This window comes from Aulonocara sp. 'chitande type north' Nkhata Bay, linkage group LG10 (genome assembly GCF_057382095.1).
Source record: "Aulonocara sp. 'chitande type north' Nkhata Bay isolate Kocher_YH1m ecotype deep benthic linkage group LG10, A_spYH_male_GT1.1, whole genome shotgun sequence".
Taxonomy (NCBI): Eukaryota; Metazoa; Chordata; class Actinopteri; order Cichliformes; family Cichlidae; genus Aulonocara; species Aulonocara sp. 'chitande type north' Nkhata Bay.
Genome location: NC_141353.1, coordinates 35,267,467 through 35,287,365, shown reverse-complemented (window position 1 = coordinate 35,287,365; position 19,899 = coordinate 35,267,467). Strand labels below are relative to the sequence as shown.

At 40.8% G+C, this 19,899-nt stretch overlaps 1 protein-coding gene across 6 annotated transcripts in view; it reads right to left on the bottom strand.

The window, feature by feature from the left end:
• The window catches only part of specc1 (sperm antigen with calponin homology and coiled-coil domains 1), an 81,202-nt gene that overhangs the window by 21,706 nt on the left and 39,597 nt on the right, over positions 1–19,899 (bottom strand). For all 6 annotated transcript variants that reach the window (XM_086309687.1, XM_086309690.1, XM_086309689.1 and 3 more), the window contains 8 exons: positions 19,428–19,635; positions 18,793–18,866; positions 16,235–16,410; positions 12,380–12,543; positions 11,610–11,710; positions 11,443–11,518; positions 10,613–10,757; positions 8,168–8,270 (listed from right to left, as the gene is read on the bottom strand). In XM_086309687.1, the coding sequence (XP_086165813.1) occupies positions 8,168–8,270; positions 10,613–10,757; positions 11,443–11,518; positions 11,610–11,710; positions 12,380–12,543; positions 16,235–16,410; positions 18,793–18,866; positions 19,428–19,635 (1,047 nt within the window). The remainder of the gene's footprint in view (positions 1–8,167; positions 8,271–10,612; positions 10,758–11,442; positions 11,519–11,609; positions 11,711–12,379; positions 12,544–16,234; positions 16,411–18,792; positions 18,867–19,427; positions 19,636–19,899) is intronic.

Sequence of the window (19,899 nt, the reverse complement as noted above, 5' to 3'; positions counted from 1 at the left end):
AAACCAATAAAAATAAATAAAACTTATTCATCAATATGCCACAGTGACCCTTTAATTTGACATCTCATCAAGTCCTTTAATTGTTATGCTGAGAATACCTAGCTCTACACTGACAACAAGGCACATGAATCCACAATAGGCACTTAGCACAAGCACTTAACTCTTTTCACACACACCAGATGCTAAAAGCTACTCAATATGCATTTGTTTTAATGCACTTCAACCCAGACAGCCTCAATATTATATCATTTATAAGAAAACACATGTACTAAAATATTCCGGACAAATCCTGTCTAATCACCTGTAATTTGTTATTTTACAATCACGATCTCACCCCACAGGTACAGTTAATCCTCCATTTATAGAACTTAGTAATGTCTACTCCTATCCTCTTCCCCTCCCCGATGTCTGACCTTCATTCCACACTCTCCTGGGGGGTCCATTCCTGTCTTTCAATGGTTTTCTGCATGTGTGTGAGTTCCCAGACAAGGCCGGATAAGCTGTGCTCTGTCAGGGCCTAATGTTCACAGCCCTTTGGTCATTGTTTCCATCTCAAACAAACAACGCATTTATTTTTGTTTGGCTTCTATGGTTAATTGAGGGGGGGAAAAAAAGCTTAAAAAGTGTCCGGAGTTGTCCTAAATTAAGACATCAAAGAGCCTGATAAATATACAAATGTTCAAGAAAGGCTTTTTTTGCTTACTGAACGTGGCCAAAAAAGGCTACAAGTAAACATCTTACTCTTCAATGCCACAAGATGGTTTTGCCAAATTAGGTGAAAAAAAGCTTTCAAAAGTTCTGACACAATGACATGAGACCAAAATAACCAAATATACAGTGACTTGCAAAAGTATTCGCCCCCTTGAACTTTCCACATTTTGTCTTTTTTTTTTTTTTTTTTTGGCCTGTCCCGTTTGGCTCTTTTGCCATCAGAATTGTTGTCTAAAGGCAAAGAAAGATGCCCAACGGATTTACTTTACCAAATTGACCATCCCAGCCTTGCCATAATGGTCCATTTGATTCACCTTTTATTGTTTATTTTATTTTCACTTACTGAATACGGGACAGACTTGACTGGAGGAAAGAAGGGGAGAAAGAAAGAGGGAAAGAGAAACAGCTGAGAAGAGGGACGGGGAGAAGGGCAAAAAACAAAAACCAACAGAATGAGCAGAAGAAAAAAAAAAAAAGAAATAAAAAATGCATATATCAATCACCTGGATCACCTGCTGAGAAAGAAAAAAGAAAACAAGCAGAAGAGAACAAGAGTAATAGAATAAACAGCATCACAATGATATATTGGAATATGACAGTAAATACTAAATATTAAACATTATTGTGCAGCACATAAGATCAACAGAACAGTGTGCTTTGAGGTAGGAGCCAAAAAGGGTGTAGTTTGTGGGTGTGTTCACCCGTGTGTACACCTGTGAGCATGGACGCGCTTGTTTTTTTAAAAGGTTCCTTCATGTAATGATCTGCTAGAGGGTGTGGGGAGCCACAGCCCTGTCCTCCAGGGCATGAAGCAGGTATGGAGGAGATCAAAACTCCAGACATCCAGAGGCCCCCAGAACACAAGAGACCAAGGAAGACCAACAGAGGGGCAGCCGCGCCACTGTCCCAGAAAGAGCTGAGGAGAGTCCCAGATGAGGGCTCACTCAGCAGCCGCGGAGCAGAAGCCAGGGGGAGTTGCAGTGACGCGCCCGTGAGCTCCGCCGGCAGCCAGCCGTGCCTGAGTGACCGAGCCCCAGGCCGAGAGGCCGGGGGCACCCCACCTCCGAAGTGGCCCGAGTGAGCCCCAGGCTCCAGGCCCCGATAAGCGGCCGCCAAGGAGTGAGCCGGTGTGTACCTGGACGCCCACCCCCGGACACAAAGAACCACCAACGCACCGACACCTGAGGGAGTCCGCCACTGGCAGGGGAAGTGGTGGTAGGGGGAGATAGGCCTCCAAACCTTGGAGGGCCTGAGATGTCCCCAGAGAGGTGGCGCCTTTCCACATTTTGTCACATTACAGCCACAAACACGAATCAATTTTATTGGAATTCCACGTGAAAGACAAATACAAAGTGGTGTACACGTGAGAAGTGGAACCAAAATCATACATGATTCCAAACATTTTTTACAAATAAATAACTGCAAAATGGGGTGTGCGTAATTATTCAGCCCCCTGACTCAATACTTTGTAGAACCACCTTTTGCTGCAATTACAGCTGCCAGTCTTTTAGGGTATGTCTCTACCAGCTTTGCACATCTACAGACTGAAATCCTTGCCCATTCTTCTTTACAAAACAGCTCCAGCTCTGTCAGATTACATGGACAGTGTTTGTGAACAGCAGTTTTCAGATCTCGCCACAGATTCTCGATTGGATTTAGATCTGGACTTTGACTGGGCCGTTCTAACACATGGATATGTTTTGTTTTAAACCGTTCCATTGTTGCCCGGGCTTTATGTTTAGGGTTGTTGTCATGCTGGAAGGTGAACCGCTGCCCCAGTCTCAAGTCTTTTGCAGACTCCAAGAGGTTTTCTTCCAAGATTGCCCTGTATTTGGCTCCATCCATCTTCCCATCAACTCTGACCAGTGCACGACTAATAGTTGTCCTATGGACAGATTCCCCCAACCTGAGCTGTAGATCTCTGCAGCTCGTCCAGAGTCACCATGGGCCTCTTGGCTGCATTTCTGATCTGCGCTCTCCTTGTTCGGCCTGTGAGTTTAGGTGGACGGCCTTGTCTTGGTAGGTTTACAGTTGTGCCATACTCCTTCCATTTCTGAATGATCGCTTGACCAGTGCTCCGTGGGATGTTCAAGGCTTGGGAAATCTTTTTGTAGCCTAAGTCTGCTTTAAATTTCTCAATAACTTTATCTCTGACCTGTCTGGTGTCTAAATCCAATCGAGAATCTGTGGCGAGATCTGAAAACTGCTGTTCACAAACGCTGTCCATGTACTCTGACTGAGCTGGAGCTGTTTTGTAAAGAAGAATGGGCAAGGATTTCAGTCTCAACATGCGCAAAGCTGGTAGAGACATACCCTAAAAGACTGGCAGCTGTAATTGCAGCAAAAGGTGGTTCTACAAAGTATTGAGTCTGAATAATTACGCACACCCCACTTTGCAGTTATTTATTTGTAAAAAATGTTTGGAATCATGTATGATTTTGGTTCCACTTCTCATGTGTACATCACTTTGTGTTGGTCTTTCATGTGGAATTCCAATAAAATTGATTCATGTTTGTGGCTGTAATGTGACAAAATGTGGAAAGTTCAAGGGGGCCGAATACTTTTGCAAGCCACTGTAAAATGAATGAATCATTTCTAGATATGTAAATTGTCCAGTTCGTTGCGTGATTTTTGTGGTCTGTTTGTTGTTCAGGAGCAATCTGCACTTTATCGATGTAAAAACTCTGAGTCAGAGCACAGGGGCGGAAAAAAAAAATCCCACACACATATTAAGAACAAAGCAGCGAGTTTCAGGCAAAGTTGTTCCGGCACAACAACCTGCACCTTTGAGTCTGATCTAACAAGCTGCCTTGAAAACCAGTGCAACACAAGTTATATAAAAGCAGTCTTGTGTTTCAAGTCTGTGTCCAGTCCAGCACTGACGTGGACAGGATCTCTTGTGAATACTAATTTCCTGTGAGAGGCCTCTTTACTCTCTCCCACAGGGCAGAGTCAATCAGAGCGAGCTTAAGGTCTTCTCTGATTGATCTGAGCTTCCCAGAATCTGACATTTTAGGTGTGACAGCGTCTGCCTGGGCTCACACCTCATCCTCCCTTGAGAGTTCTAATGCAGGCCGGGTTTTCAGCTACTCTGAGGATACTCTATGTTACTTGGGTTTGGAAGCAGCTGGTGGATAAATGCACCCCTTCTCACATCACATTCTCCCTAAGGGGTGCAAGACTGCTTCTCCATGGTGATAGCACAGCTATTGTACTCAGTACTTGCGTGTTTACATGCATGTAATTTGCAGTGTTTCCCTTTTTTCCCCCCCCCCATGAAGTGTATTAACCATTACGGTCTGTCCAGAACCCCACCCAAGAAACAAGCTGACAACAGCGAATCATCATCAAGTACATTAAGACACTTAGATTATGATAACTCACTGTTTTCTACAGCATCTATATAAATTAAAGCATACATGTACAGAACCCAAACATATGTGAAACAAGCTGGAAGGTGAGATGAAGCTGTTTTAGCAGACAGACAACTGTGAGTACTGCTGTCTTGCAAAGGCTTTGTGCTCGGCCACAATCGCAGACTTATTGTGCCCTCAGGAGCTATAAAGCATCAAATAATTGCTCAGCATGCTTACAAAAGCTCCTACTTTCTCTTTCCCTTTAATTAGACTGCTGTTTGACCAAAACGTCTGCCAACAATAGGACTGTAATAACAACTTGCACGGGGGCTGACCCACCCATGAGTTTTGTCTCAGACTCGCACAGCAGCTTTTCTGGCTCTGCAGTGGCAGATGAGCGTGATATAGGAGCTTGTTTCCTGACTCTGCCACTCCAAACCAGAGGGGCAATAGAAAGCGAAGGGTGCACAGTGAAAGCCACCTCTTCAAACTGACCATTAATTATGTAGCCCGAAGAGGCCGAGGACAAATTACAACTTGCTGACGCTATACTAAAGAGCCAATTAGTGTTGAGGGATTACCTCTTTGACCTTAGTCCACAGCAGGGAGGAGAGGGACTGCAAAGTGTGTGTGGATGTATTAATGACACTAAACCTCACTAACCTTTATCAGAGCACAACACGAGCATGACAGAGAGACACCTGAATGCTGTGTTTTTTCTGGTCCCTTGGTTCAGTTTTCCATCCTGGAGGTGCACACGGTGTGACATGTTAGTCAGTGTCTCTCAGACACTGGGCCTGTAATCGGGGGCTGAAGCAGCCTGACCTTTCATCAGACGTATGAAGCTCAATGCATCCTATGGCAATAAAATTTTCTCTGCCCACCACAGGACTTAGTCACATGGGTTACATGCTGTGGTGCAGTTTACTCACCACGGTGGCTATAAGTGATGCCCTATGCAGTATGTAACACCAAAGATGCAGGACATATGCATGCATCCATGAAAGCAGAAATCTCTGTGGGTGCAGTGCCAAGTAGGGCTGCCACAAACGATTATTTTGATAGTCGACTAGTCACCGATTATTTTTGCGATTAGTCGACTAATCAGATCATCATCCATTAGACGTAAAACTACAGCTTATTGCACCAGCAGCATCTGCTCTTATATAACTATCATTAGCTTACAGCTTTAAGTGTTTAAGGTCTGTGCTAACTAAAAATAAAGACAAGATGATAGTTTATTAAATTTTAATGAAATTTGCAGATTGTTTCGGTGAAGTTTAATAAACTCCTTGCTATCTAAAATATAACAGGACACTGGAGTATATTCTTGAGCATCTCACACTTCTGATAATCAGTTGTCTGCTTGACGTTTATTCAGCTGTGTAAAAACTATAACTTTAATCTCAGACAAACTGATTTACTCAGGAACAAATAAAATACTAAAAAAAAAAGCCAAACAATAACATTTTAAGTTATCTAAGTGACTCATATATATTTAACCTGAGTAGCGAAAGACAGCGGTGGGTTTGAAAACGATTTGCGGGGTCCGGTGTTCTCACGGCGCTAGTGAGCCTAGCCCCCGGCTCGCTAACGAGCTAGTGGGTAACAGATGTCTCCGAAAACGTCGGAGCGCTTTTGAAAATATGTGGTGTCCTGATAAACTGAGCAGATATTTGAGGTTTACACAGCTACATTCTCGCCTGAAAATATGTTAAACGTTTATTTTGTGACCCAGAAAGAATAATAAGAGTAACATTAAAACTAACTAGCTGCCGCCATTGTTGGAAACTGCGCTGGGCCGCGCTATGAATTCTGGGACACAGCTGCTTCTTCTTCTTCTTCTTCGGGGTTTAACGGTAGCTGACATCCTTGTACATGCAATGCTGCCATCTTCTGTTTCAGTCCGTTATTACACTCTTGAATCCTGCCACTTATTCCTGCGTCTTTTGTGATCGTACAAAGTTTCAAACGACGCGTCGACTATTAAATCAGTCGTCGACGATTTTGATAGTCGACGTAATCGTGACTAGTCGACAAATCGTGGCAGCCCTAGTGCCAAGAAGAAGGAAAAGGGCAAATAACAGCGGATCACCCTTTTAGAGAGATCCTCCTTTAAATCCTAATGACTCAACTTAACATCAGAGATAAGATAGTGTTAAAGTCATCTGCTTCTCTTTTTTCTCATTTGATTGTTGCATAAGAAAAACAAAAGTATTTTTTTTCTCATTTAAATCAAAAACTAAAAAAAAAGATTGGTACAAGTTAACAAATATTGATGAGATGTGCAAACAGGAATTACCTCATGTCTCTACTTTACGGAAGTAGTCGCACTGGTTCTCAAAGTAAACATTTTTAAGGCGAACTGCCTAACTAATGGTCCAGTACTAAACCGGATTACAGGCCACGCGCATGTCGCACATGGAGAATATGCAAAGGCACGAAGGGACCACAGCTCTAACCCTATGCCACAGACTGAAACACACCTAGCAGCCAAATCTTCTTAATGCATTCCTGATACTTGCAAATAATCACACGGTGTTGCTAAGCCCTCTGTGAGAGCAGATCATAAGATCCCATAGTTAAATCCACACCAGTAGGAATGAGGCTCTATTAAGGGGTATTAATGTTGTACTGAACTGAATTAAGATTTGCAGTTTAGTTTATTGTTCTTCACGAGAATATTTAAGAGGGAAATATTATTCGTGTGACAGCTAAAGACACTTATTACTTGGTACATTGTCTGTACCAAGTAACAAGTGTCTCCCTAGATCAAACTACAGCCATTGAGAGGTAGTGACATTGTTATGTTATCAGTGTGTGGGCGCAGCAGAGAGTAAACTTCCTGAAGACGCAGCCCAGTGGTTTTGTTTCGATTTTTAATCGCCGTGTTAAAAGATTTCCAGGAAACTCCTTTTTTTCCAATGAGCGAGAAAACTGTGGCATCAACGAATGCTACAAGAGAGCGTCTTTAAACATGCTCCCCACTGCCCGAAGATGTCAAAACAGTCTAAACAATTTGAGCCGGGCAGCCTGTGTTCAGGAGCAGCATTTTATCAGACAGATTGTCAGTTTTATCTCATTAAGTCAGCTGTTTCCATCACAAGAAGATCTGCTGAGCGTGTTTCACCAACATACGCACCATGAGGCCGTCAAGCACCAGTTCTCATAAGAAAAGAAGAGGCAGTGTGGGGTGGGGTGGGGTTGGGTGGGGGAATCAAAGTTCACTGAGCACCACTGTCCTTGTGAAATAGAACTATTGATCTGACAGCTCATCCAATAATTCACTATTTATCACTGTGACAGCTGGGTTTATTTTTAGCAGTTATTATCACCTGTGCTTTCTCATACTTGGTTAAGCCAGAGTTACGTGCTATTAGACTCACCCCCAAACCCCAGAGACGCACAGTCAGTTACATCTGTAACTGTAATTCCTATCAGAAGGCTGAGAGTGATAAAAGAATTGCTTTTTTGGAGGCTGCAGCCAGTCCCCCTGTATAGCTTTAGCATACTGGCACACAAACACAGTGATTACAGAGGTAAATCTCTAATCCCACTGGGGTTAATAGGCTCCTTAAACTAGGTATTAAGGGAGCGTGTTAGCACTAGGGCTTCCTGGAACCAGTTAAAGCCGCTGGGAGCACAACAACATAAAAAAAAAAAAAAATGAATGGGCAAGCATAAAAACAGTGCAGGCTGTGAAAATACATACAGATATAAATCCAGTGTGTCTGTAAGACTGGGTGCTTTGCTTCATTGCTTCCATTACTGCTGTGCCACAGCGATTTCATATCCCCACTGAGATGACAGGAGGAGTAATGTGCCATTACAGTCCGGCACATCACTCATGGCAGGAAAATAAAACAAAAAAAAGAAAAGAAATAGCTACCGAACCTGAGGGCAGACTAACCAATACTGCATACATGTAATATGAAAGGGGGGACGGGGGTGGGGGGGCTGTCATCTCGCCTTTAAATAAGAACCGGACGAGTGAAACACTCAAATGAAACAGTCAGACAAAGATGCAGAAAAGAGCAGGGTGTGAAAGTGAGTGGGGCTCGTCTTGTGTCTGAGAGAGGTCTCCGGCCTGTGATCCCTACCGGATAGCCTTCTGTTTTCTTCTGGCACCACTTCAGTAGAGCATTTCTCTTAGATCCTCCGTACTCCCGCGCCAGTGCAGCCAAGGGGTCCTTTCTTTCCACACTGTCACAAGGGAAACACGAACCACAATCACATAGAGAGATTTTTTGGGTGGAAGGGGGGAGCAAGTTTGCAGTAAGTCATCGAGGGGATAAGTAACCATGCAAACTTGAGTGCATATGATGATCACAGCAAAAGGCTTTGTTCAATTATTTAAGTCCCCCCAAAATTTCTATATAAAAGGTAATTCAAGTGGTCCTGATCTAATAACACACAACTTATTTCTGATTTCTCACATGCATGCTTTCGGAAGCTAAAAACTTCCATTCCTCTTTTTCTTCTTCTTTAGACTTTGGTGTTTTAGTTCAGGAAGGTTACAAAGGTTGGCCATCTTTAAATAACATAATGGGCTCATAAATATTAACTTTAGAGCTAAAAATGAGCCTGCCTCCATGATCACAGTGTACAATGACCTGCACAACATACCATTATTGAAAAACTAGATCCATTTCAGTCCTGAAAAATTTGAATAAACCCTTTTTAAAAAAACAAAAACAAACTCTTAATGCTCTCTTTAAAAATAAAATTCCTACATAGCTTTTCCAAATGTTCCCTTTTGAAAACTCCCTTCTGAATTCCAGGGCTTCGAATTATCATTACAAGACTGAAGCTTCTTTGGTTTGCTTGTGCATTTGTGTTGGAGTTAAGAGTTGGCTCAAGATTACTTTGGCGTGAATCCAGCACCCACTCTGACTTTAAGTGTTGGGATGTAAACCTTTAGCAAAGTTTTTTTTAGTGGCATCTGTTTTACTTTTCATCCATCAAATATTGGCAAACAGTACACTCAATGCATTTCTCTAAAATCCCCCAAAATTGTCCAACAGATTGGATAAATGCCTATCTGCAGTATTATTCAAAGGGGCTTCTCCCAAGGGTTTGTGCTGGAGCTGAGGCCATGGGAAGACCATGAGACATGGTCATTGCTGTGAGCATAGTAAATATTTCACACGTCATCGCTGCTCTGCTGCTGAATTCATTATTTCTCCGTTTGAGGCACCATAATGCCAGAAGGAGCAAGATGCTATCCAAACATATATTGCAGTGCGGAGAGTATCTGCATTTATCATCAGTGATACAGCAGCTTTATCATGAGCCTTTAAAATACCAAATATGGAAGGAGACAGCCCCCTAATCTCCTCTTCCAGAAAGTCTACAACTCCTTCACACACATTTACATTAATAATGTCAAGAGTGAATAGATGGTAAGAAAAGATAGACTGCACTAGGGAAAAGGAAGGCCAATTATCTGTGTGGAAAATTTATTCTTGGTAGCACAAACAATACTGTAAAAATACAGCTGTGTGCAAAGTGCAGAGAGCTGAACAGTCATGACAGCAGACAAGGATGTGGAGAGGCTGGACTGACAGGTTTCTGAGTTTCAACATAAACAATGAGTGCTGTTTATTAATGTCAACTGTATGTTGACTGAAGCTAAGGGTGTTGTCCAGTGTGCTGGCCAAGTATTTCGCCTCTGTCAGTGCGCCCCAGGGCGGCTGTGGCTACAATGTAGCTTGCCATCACCAGTGTGTGAATATGTGTGTGAATGGCTGGATAACTGGTTGTGTAAAGCACTTTGGGGTCCTTAGGGACTAGTAAAAGTGCTAAACAAATACAGGCCATTTACCATTTATTTCATTGCTTTAACTAACTTTGCTGTTTCGAAGTTGCCACCATTTACATCAGATGCAATCACGAGTGTACACAGACATGAGCTGTCCGTGCATGAAAACGATCACTAGCAAGAAGAGTATAAAAACATGTTTGTTCACCATTTGCCTCTCTTCCCATTCTGATAAGCCAACACTCCATCTACTGTGTGCAGGCCATCGGTGTCCAAACAGGAATGCTGGACATAAAATTTGGGAAACTAACAGAGAAAGCTTTAACTAGTGATATCAAGAGGGAGTATGCAAGTTTAAAAAGCAGAAATACAACAGCACCCATTATATCTGTAACCACCACCAGTTTTAGAGTCATGCAGCCTATTTTAAAGCTACATTTAAAAATAAATAAACTTTGTTTTGTTAACTGCTTGTGAAGATTTGCCATCACAGCAATGGCCTTCTTTAAAAACAAAATCAGCTTTAAAGCTTCAGTGAGAGATCAACTTATTCACATTTTTGCTTTGTCACAGTATTGGGAAGCATAAACCCAGAACAAATCCAGACATGTAGTTTTCATGTGGTGAAATCATAGTCAAATATGTTAGCTCCTCCTAAGCTTAAAAAAAAAGAAAAAAAAAAAAGAAGAATTTTTTCAGGTATGATTAAATTACCAGCTCCAGTTCAAAGTAGCAGGTTTGTCTCAGAGTGAAGTGCTATTTAAAAATAAATAAACAAACTCACCTGAGCTTGCTGCTTCCTCGGTTGTAGCTGAAGGATGGCGTGCGGCTGCTGAGGGAGGCAGAGGTTTTGATTACAGACTCCAGTGACGGGCTTTTCCTCATAAGGCTGTTAGGTTTCAGGTCTTCCCTGCAGCTCGCCAATTTGTCTGTGGGAATTAAAACAACACACAGGAGAATGAAAAGAAAGTTAGAAATGGAGGGATCAAAATATAAAGTACATTTGACAAATCACATGTGCAGTTGCAGGGCATGAAAGGCAATGGGACAAATAGAAATTAATTGTATTCTGCTTTAAGACTTCTAGCGTTCTGCAGTTATGGAAAGTCACATTATCCTCCAAGGTGTCTATGTTGCTAAACTACTGATGTACCCACTGTGTACAAAATAATACTTGAATTCTAATGAGCAGTAAAATCTAAATAATCTGGATTTACTGCAATAAAACATTTTTTTAAAAAATCCCTTATCCAATTAAAGTAATCCTGTGATTCTAAAGTCACTGTGTTTTTCAAATGACTCCTCAGAGATGGAGCAAGAAGACCTACTGAATGTAGATGCTGACATTTTAAGAGCCATGCACAAAATTTACAGCATTTGGTTGCCAAGGAGAAAAATCATAAAATTTTCCACCAAACTGGCAGCAGTCAGATGTTTGCATGTCTTTAATACCATTCATTTAGTGCTCATTGAACACTCATAGTGGACTTTGGCTGTCAGTCTGTTGACCTAAAAGCCACCATTTGTTCCTGTGTGACAGTTAAAGGAAGTATGGATATTTGATAGCAAATTTATACCATTACAACATGCCCAAATCCCTTCTGTGTTACATACCATGAGGATGGGAGAATTCTCCGTGATTAATTCTTTTTTCCAGTGTCTTTGATAGTGGCTTTATGTGCGAGTGTCTCTAAAAAGAGAATGAAACAGTCATCTGAAACAGTTCCACTCACAGGAAGTCTGTATTTAAAGGGAATTTTAAAGGGAAACAGGGTGTATACCTGGATGGGGGATACAGCAGCAGCAGGTGCAGTGCGCACAGGGATCCCACTCAGTGGGCTTCTTGAGGAGGAATGCATTTGAACCGTGTGACCTGGCCCATCTGAAACACCAAGTCATGTAACCATTGAGTTCAAAAGTGCTCTGTAAAGCCTGCATTTATAGAAGCAAAGAATAACCTTTTTCAAAGATTAAACAAATGTCACAGCCCACTGTCCGCTTTTTTTTTTTTTTTTTTTTAAACAGTTTTAAACAGTTGGACTCCTAGTCCTCTTTTCATTTTTGATATTTGAGAAATTAATAGTATATTTTACTCAGTTTTGGTACATTTCCCCCAACAATTTATTTTGAAGTTTAGCTTGTTTCATAAAAAAAAGAAAAAGAAAAAAAGAATAGCCTTGGTTGAAAGATTAAATAAAACCAGTAAAACTGTCCTAATGTATGCAGCTCTACATAATGTTCATGTCAAGCTGCTTAATAAATGAAACAAGAGGCACCATCTCCATAATGCATGACTAAAGTTTCTAAATGAAAATGCCTCCTATCAGTAAGATATATCCAGCATGTCATTTTTGATTTTACTGAGACACACAAGGAAACCCTCAGACCTGTCTGAGGCCAGCTTAGCCAGGACCGTCCAGCCCAATCGCACAAGTTGCAGAGAAAAGCCACATATTCATAGACCTCTCAGCAGCTGTTCTGCTCTACAGTTACACTGCGTAATGGGATGCCCTGAAAGTGTGTGTCTGTGTGCTGGGGTGCTCGTGCTCACTTTGTCCACCAGTATCAAAGGACTTAATGAGGGATTTGACAGTAGCTCCAGGCTCTGTGTTGGAATCTCCGCTGGCGTCGGCGGGCGTGGCTGGGATCATGGAGATGCCGCACCAGTGACGGCCGTTATCCGAGTCAGACACTCTCGCCTCTTCACCTTGGGACCTGGCAGACACAATGAACAGGATTGCTGTGTGGACACACAGGTAGCACAAACACTAGAGGGAGGAGAAACGGCAAATTGTGACCTGGTGAATTTCAAAACCCTGAATTTAGAACTTATCTTATGAGATAACCCATTGACCAGTGAGAAAGGGAGATTGCACGTTTTAAAAAAATAGGGTGTTTGCTCAGTGTATCAACAAGATCATGTGATCAGCTTGAACCGAAGAACTGTCAATAACTGATGACTAGCTGGAGACAAAAAGAGTTTGGAAAACCTTAATGTGAGCAGTAGAGACGCTTTCTGCCGTTGTACCTGGTGAACATTGGACCAAAGGCTACAGCGTGAGGGTCTGCAGCCTCTTTACAGACAAGAGGAGACAGAAATGACAAACAAGTTCTTAACTCACTTTCAAAAAAAAAAAAGTAGACTGACAGAGAAAGACGACTGCAGTTATACTGGTGTCATTTAATTTATTCATTTGCCTGATGAACAGCAGTCAGACATAATAATACACGTCTAAGTTCACAAGCATAAAACCAGTCACGAGTCTTTCTAGGCAGAATAAATTAACAGGACATTCATAAATTGTTCATCGAAAGAAAATGATCCATCACATTGTTAGTAGCTCATCTTTCTTTAGAAGGTCGGGTTTCTTGAGTGAATCCAAATGCTTACATTTTGAGCACCAGTACCTTTACCTTGGGATTAAAATATGGCTTTTAAAAATTGTAACCTGAGATCCTGCAACCGTATGACCGTATACTACCACAGTATGCAATATTCTATTGAAGTTTTTGTTGAACAATGAAATAAACCTTTCAAAATTATATCACAGTACTTGAGTGACACATTAAGAAGGATGTTAAAGAAATCTCAGAGTCCCATTATAACATTTATTTTTTTTTAGAGTAACCTCAGAGGCTCAGATAAAAAGTGTGTGTTTAATTCTACATCATCTTATGCAGCTAAAAAGTTGAATTAAAGAAAATGAGTTCAGCTCATAATTTAAAAGTGGTTTCTTGTGTGAAATAAAACAATCATTTTAGGAACATGTAACACAGTCTTCTTGGTCTAAGGGTTAAAATGGCATGTTTCAGTAGAGCAAAAAGTGGCTTGGAGGAACAGCTGTTTGCGTTTGTGGCAGTTCCAATGTTGGTAGTATAATATTAAGAAGACATTTAGAAGAAATATCGCTATCATTAAAAACAGGCAAATAGAAACAGTGCAGAGGATACCTGTGTGCTGAGATGACAGAGATTTAAAGTTATTATGTGTTCTACAGTGCCATCAAATGGCTAAATAGGAAACTGCATTTTAGACCAATCAGAGGAATCAAGAGTCAAGTAAACAAGTGACAACAATCTGACTAATATAGAGCTAGTAAGCAGAATAATATTAGGTCCAGAACTATATACTGTATGAATATCACTGGACTTTTGTTCTGTTTTGTTGCTTTGGCCTTGCGATGTGTATTTTCTGATGTTATGAGTTTGTCTTTGTTCTGGCAGTGTTTGGGAAACGCAAGTCTCTGAGCTTTGCTACTCTCTGAACATTTACCCATATTTTCATACCGCTACCAGTTTTTTCAGTGTTCTTTCTGTAACACTTCATCTGTTCAACTTTCTGAAAGGCACAAAGCAGCTTCACACATTATTATAAACAAACAAACAAAAAATATAAGTCTCTCACTCCTGGAATCTCAAACACAAGAGAATCACAAAAATAAAGGGTACATTTTATTGAGAAACAAAAATACAGTATTTTTAAAAGGTCATGAAGACATGAAGAGAGATAGAAGCCGTTCTGTGTCACAAGAATTCGTCTGTGGTTACAGAGGTCACAGTGGCTTACAATTAAACTATTTTACCACATTACATGTTTAATGTCATATTAAGTGCAACAATAACACTGTCTTCACATGGTGCTGAGGTGAGAGACGCTTCTTTAGTGCCCTTCTACTGCCGTCTTGGTCTCAAAAGTGGCCCCGGAACTTATTCTGGAGAGAAAAGAAGAAAGGACATGAACTGCAGTGTAACAGCTAATGTTTACACAATGACCTTGTTTTCTTCTCAGCATTATTATTTTCAAAGCCAGACCTGTGGGTGCTTGCAGACTTCTAAAATCTCTGCTCCATGCATACCTCAAAGGATTAATACAGTCACTCAGAATCAAATTTCAATAAAATCACCCTGTGATGAAATGTATCTGCAGCAGATGATGCATTGCATGAGTTTAATCCAGTCATGCCGTGCAGACCATCCTGCTATACAACCAAAAAACAATTAAGAGTGTTATTCATTTAAAGGACAGCAGGTGGCACCAGATACATCTACTCGAACCAAAGGTTGAAAAAAAGAAAAAAGAAATCAGGCAAAGCAAACCAAAAAGGGCATGATACCCCTGAGGGTGCAGTCAGCCAGCACACAGAAAGACAGACATAGTCAGACAGGCTGAAGCGGCAACACGAAGCCAAACATAGATAGGAAGGTCAGTGAGCATCAGCAGCACACAGGGCAGGGAGAGGCAGGCTGGCTGAGAGAGCACTGCAGGGCAGGAAACTCACCTGGGCTTTACACAGGGAGGCTTGTCAGAGGGACTTCTTTGATAGAGTCATCACAGGGAACTGCTGGAGGTGGGGAGCGGACGCAGCGTAACAGCTAATCTCGGGGAGAGTTTGCTGATTTAGCCGTGGTCTAAAGCCACTACTATATTCTGAAGTACTGCATGAAATCTGAAGAAAAGACATATCTGGTTTTTAAACCAAATATTACGGTTTCTTAAGTGGTAAAACTACTGGTGAGCAGTTTAATAATTAATAGTAATAAAATAGTTTTTTTAAAATATAAATTAATTAAATTAATAAAAATTTGTTTCGCTACCTGAAAGGATTATACCATGGCCAGCCACAAATATAAAGAGAGCGCTGTACAGTCACAAATCTAAGCAGACTTTGCCACAGAAGTATTTGACCTGGCTTGATAATGAAAGAAGACAAGACTGTCAAAAACACTATGGTATATGCACACTAAAACACACTTGTATAACAACACACGATCCAACGCAATGCTCATCAACAACAATGCTGCACTGACATATTCCGATCGCACTATGTGAAGTCTTGAATAGTGTGACAGATTGGTGTGGGACATTTGCTGTAAAAAAACTAATCACAGATTCTGCTCTGACCATGAAGCAGATCTGCCACCATTTATTAAAAAAAATAAAATTTTATATTATTCATATTGTCCTATCAATACTGCTGAAGTTTGCTGCATTTTGAGCGTCAGGAATAAACGTTACCAGAGGGTAAGTGTGGAAGAGGGAGACGGAGAGGGCAGCAGCTTAAAAGGAATAGAATACACAGAGGGAAATACCACAGGAGACGGCTCATTTACCAACAGAGTCTGCCAAATCCCGGGAACCTAGACTCAAAAGCATCAAGGTTTGGATCTTGTGAAACATCATAAACTAAATTGTATCTATACTAAATGTAGATATGTCTAAATAGATTATTGGGTGGTATTCTTATTCATTAAGCATGTATAAAACACAGGTAATAAGAGATATGGCAGGACTCTGGCAGGTATATCATAACTACATTTGTACAGGGAGAAAAGAACTGCAGCCCAATGCTAAAAAAGGGGAAACTGGTGGAGGGAGAGGAACTGAAAAATATGGGGAAGATAGTACCTGACTCCCTGCAGGGCCTCAAGGTCTGCAGAAAGCTTTGCATTACGATCCTGCTCCTCCTGCAGCTCCCTCCTGAGTGTGCGCAGCTCCTGTTGAGCTTCCACCTTGATATCATTCGCTACGACCACAGCCGTCTGGAGGTCTGCCTGAAAACGACGCCACTCCTCCTTTTCATCCTGAAGGCACAAACATGCAGAATCATATACATGTTATTCATTCTGACAGAAAATGACTCAAAGACATTTGAATTTAGTTGAAATGGAAGAATGACTGGTCCTTATATGAAAGGAAACGAGATATTACATGCATTTTTTATATTCTTGTGAATATTCAATCCACCAATTACTGGAAAAACTAACAACGCATCAGTGAAATTTTGCTTAGTTATTTCAAACTAGAATTGAGTATGAAAATTCACTTCAAGACATAAAAAAAAGGAAAAAAAAAATCTGATCTCTGATCTCAACATCAAAAATCAAAAGGTAGACAACAACTTTTTGGCTTCCTCCCGGGAACAAACACTGGGGAAAAAATAAAAAATAAAATAGGACTTCCCTTACCACTGAGGTAGAAATCAAAAACATCTAAGCACCCAGTTAATGACACCCAGTAATAACTCTCCTGCAGGCCTGATTCCTCCTTCCCACCTTCTTCTCTTACAGAATGCTCATCAGAGTTAAAATCCTGGCTCCACTCTAATTTTCTTGAGCTCAATGAGGATAAAACTGAAATCCTTATCGGCACTAAATCCAACCCTACTAAAGGCAAATCATTTCACTCTCACTATTGATAACTCCACAGATTTCCCTTCACTTCAGGTTAAGAGCCTTGGTGTCATCTTAGACAGCTCACTATCCACTAAATCTCACATCAATGATCTCACCCGTTCTGCCCATTTCCGTCTACGCAACATTAACCGGTTACGTCCTTCTCTTTCCACCCAGTCTGCGTCCATAGTCTGTCTTGTCCACAATCTCGTTACCTCTGGCATTGACTATTGTAATTCTCTCTTGGATGGTCTCCCCCAAAAATCCCTCCATAAGCTTCAACTGGTTCAAAACTCCGGACCAGAACACAGAACCCCCCTCCGACCAGCACACAAACCCTAACCTTCAGGAACTTCACTGGCTCCCTATGAAATTCCGAATAGTATACAATCTTCTTCTGCTTACCTTCAAGGCCCTTCATAACCTTGATCCTCCCAACCTTTCTGACCTGTTAAGCACTACCTCTTCTGCCTGCTCACTTCGATCTTCTTCTATCCAGCTTGCTGTGCCTTCTTTCTGCCTCTGCACCATGGGAAGCAGAGCTTTCAGTTGCTCTGCTCCCAGGCTGTGGAACTCTCTACCCCCAGATATAAGAAACACTGGTTCTCTCCCCCAGTTTAAATCCCAACTCAAAACCTATCTTTTCAAATCTGCATATTCACTGTGAACTTACTGTTTATTTTATCATGTGTTTTTTTTTTATTTTTTAAATTGTTCTTCATTTTGTCATTGTTCTATTATGCGTTTTATTCTATTGTTAAGTGTCCATGGGTGTCTTGAAAGGCGCTTTTATAGAAAAATGTATTGTTATTGTTATTATTTCTTATCATTATCATTATCATCATCACCATTATTATCATTGTTATTATTATTATCATCATTATCATCATCAATATCAATCAAATTTGTACTTTATAGATTTTGGGTTTTTTTGTTTATGTAGTCTCTGCATTACACCAAATTTTGTTTTCTACTAGAACACCGACTTTCCTCAGGATTTGATAAAAATTTCAACAGTTTTAGTATTTTGTAAGACCACCAACAATCAGCAGCCACACAGCACAAGCTGAAGATTACGATAATGATTATCACCATTAGATCCACCAAGTCTTGATCTGCCACACTTGATGTCTTTTTTAAATCTATAAATGTCCATTTTAAAGCGTTGGTGGCTGTAGCTCAGGAGACAGTACAGGTCTGCTAATTGGAAGTTTTCATGAATTTGTGTGAAAGCATGTGAATGAGACATGTTGTAGAAAGTGCACTGAGTGCTCAACTACAGTAGAAATGCTGTACTATACAAGAACCAGTTCATTAAAACTAAACTGATGGAAGAAGCTGCCTGTGTCAGGACCCCATCTGCATATTCTAAAATGCTACTGGAACAATGTTTAGTGGAAAGAAGACTTATTGGTCTCTTTGGCAAAAAACAAAAAAACAAAAAAACAAAAAACACAAGGAAAAACTGAAAACATCACCATGAACTTAATGTGTCACTCCACCAAAAATTTCTTCCTTGTAGGAATTCAAGGACAACTGTAAAAGAATGGCTACGGTTATGTGAACTAAGCTGTAAGTGCATAACTCTGTGACAATTATCACAATAATATGGATGCTTGCATGGCTTAAAAATGAAAGAGAAACAACATACTGTAAACGAAAGATGTCATATGGTATACACTAAACAAAAGGGCTGTCCTCTGAGCGTGTCACATTACATGCCACATAATTAGAGAGCTACCAAGATGTGAACTTTTAAAACTCAGTACATCAGGTCTGCACACTTCTTACCTTCATTTGTCTACTCATAACTTTCAGTTGCCGCTCTGCTTCAGCCTTCTGCTCCTCCAGCTTTTTGACCAGATCTGCAATGGTAAATTCAAGGTCTTTGAGAACTTCTGCCTAAACACTACCATCGCTGAGGTCTAGCTTACCGTAGGTTTAATAAATAAGCATTCACTATGAGCAGCACAGTTTTCAGTATTGTGGAGCGCAACCAACTTACAGCTTAACATCTATTGTATAAGTAGTGGTGTCTAGCAATAGCAATATCAGACTAAATCCAGAATTTGTAGAAGTCTGTCAAAACACAGTGTGTCCAGCTATATGGAATGAGCCAGCTGCAGTAATGCAAAGTCAATGACAGATGAGTTACAGCATGAACTCACATTGCATGGCGCTTTTATACACTCTCAGTTGCTAGTTTATGAGCTTTCATTAATGCAGTCTATTCCAGCGCTCATTCAATAAATCTTACCTTTATGAATCTAAAGCTCAGTGTTTGTTAAAACTGTTTAAAGATGTGATGTTTCACCACTGTGGACACGTTTCTAATATTTTATGAGCATTTATGAGGACTTCAAGTTATGACTCCACAAAACATTAGAGAATAGCAGGGACCTGAACCCCTATTTATATTAACTTACTTTCCATGTCCAGGACAGCCTGGTTGGTGTGACAGTTAACAGCCCTCTGCTGCTCCACCTGGTCCTCCAGCTCAAATATGGTCTCCTTCATCTCCTTCACCTGGTTCTCACCCTGGATTCCCGCTTCCTCCAGGGAAGCTACTTGGTTACATAGCTCCAGTTCTCTCTTTTCAGCCCGCTCCTGAAGCTGCTGACATTTTGCCTCCACCTGTGTACATGTAAACATACAAGAGCTTACAGTGACTTTAAGACATCATTGTGCAAAACAGACATGTGGTTAAGTTGCCTTTGGTTAAAGAAAGAATAATAATGGATTTCACTGTATATATCTCAGGATATTAAATAAAAGGTACTTGCTTCATTTTTTTTTACCACAACTCCTCAATCGTTGTGATTAATAAAACAAACAATAAAGTTGTGTCTGACATCAATAATTTGGCATTCAGCGAAATGAGTGACATGAAAGATGGCA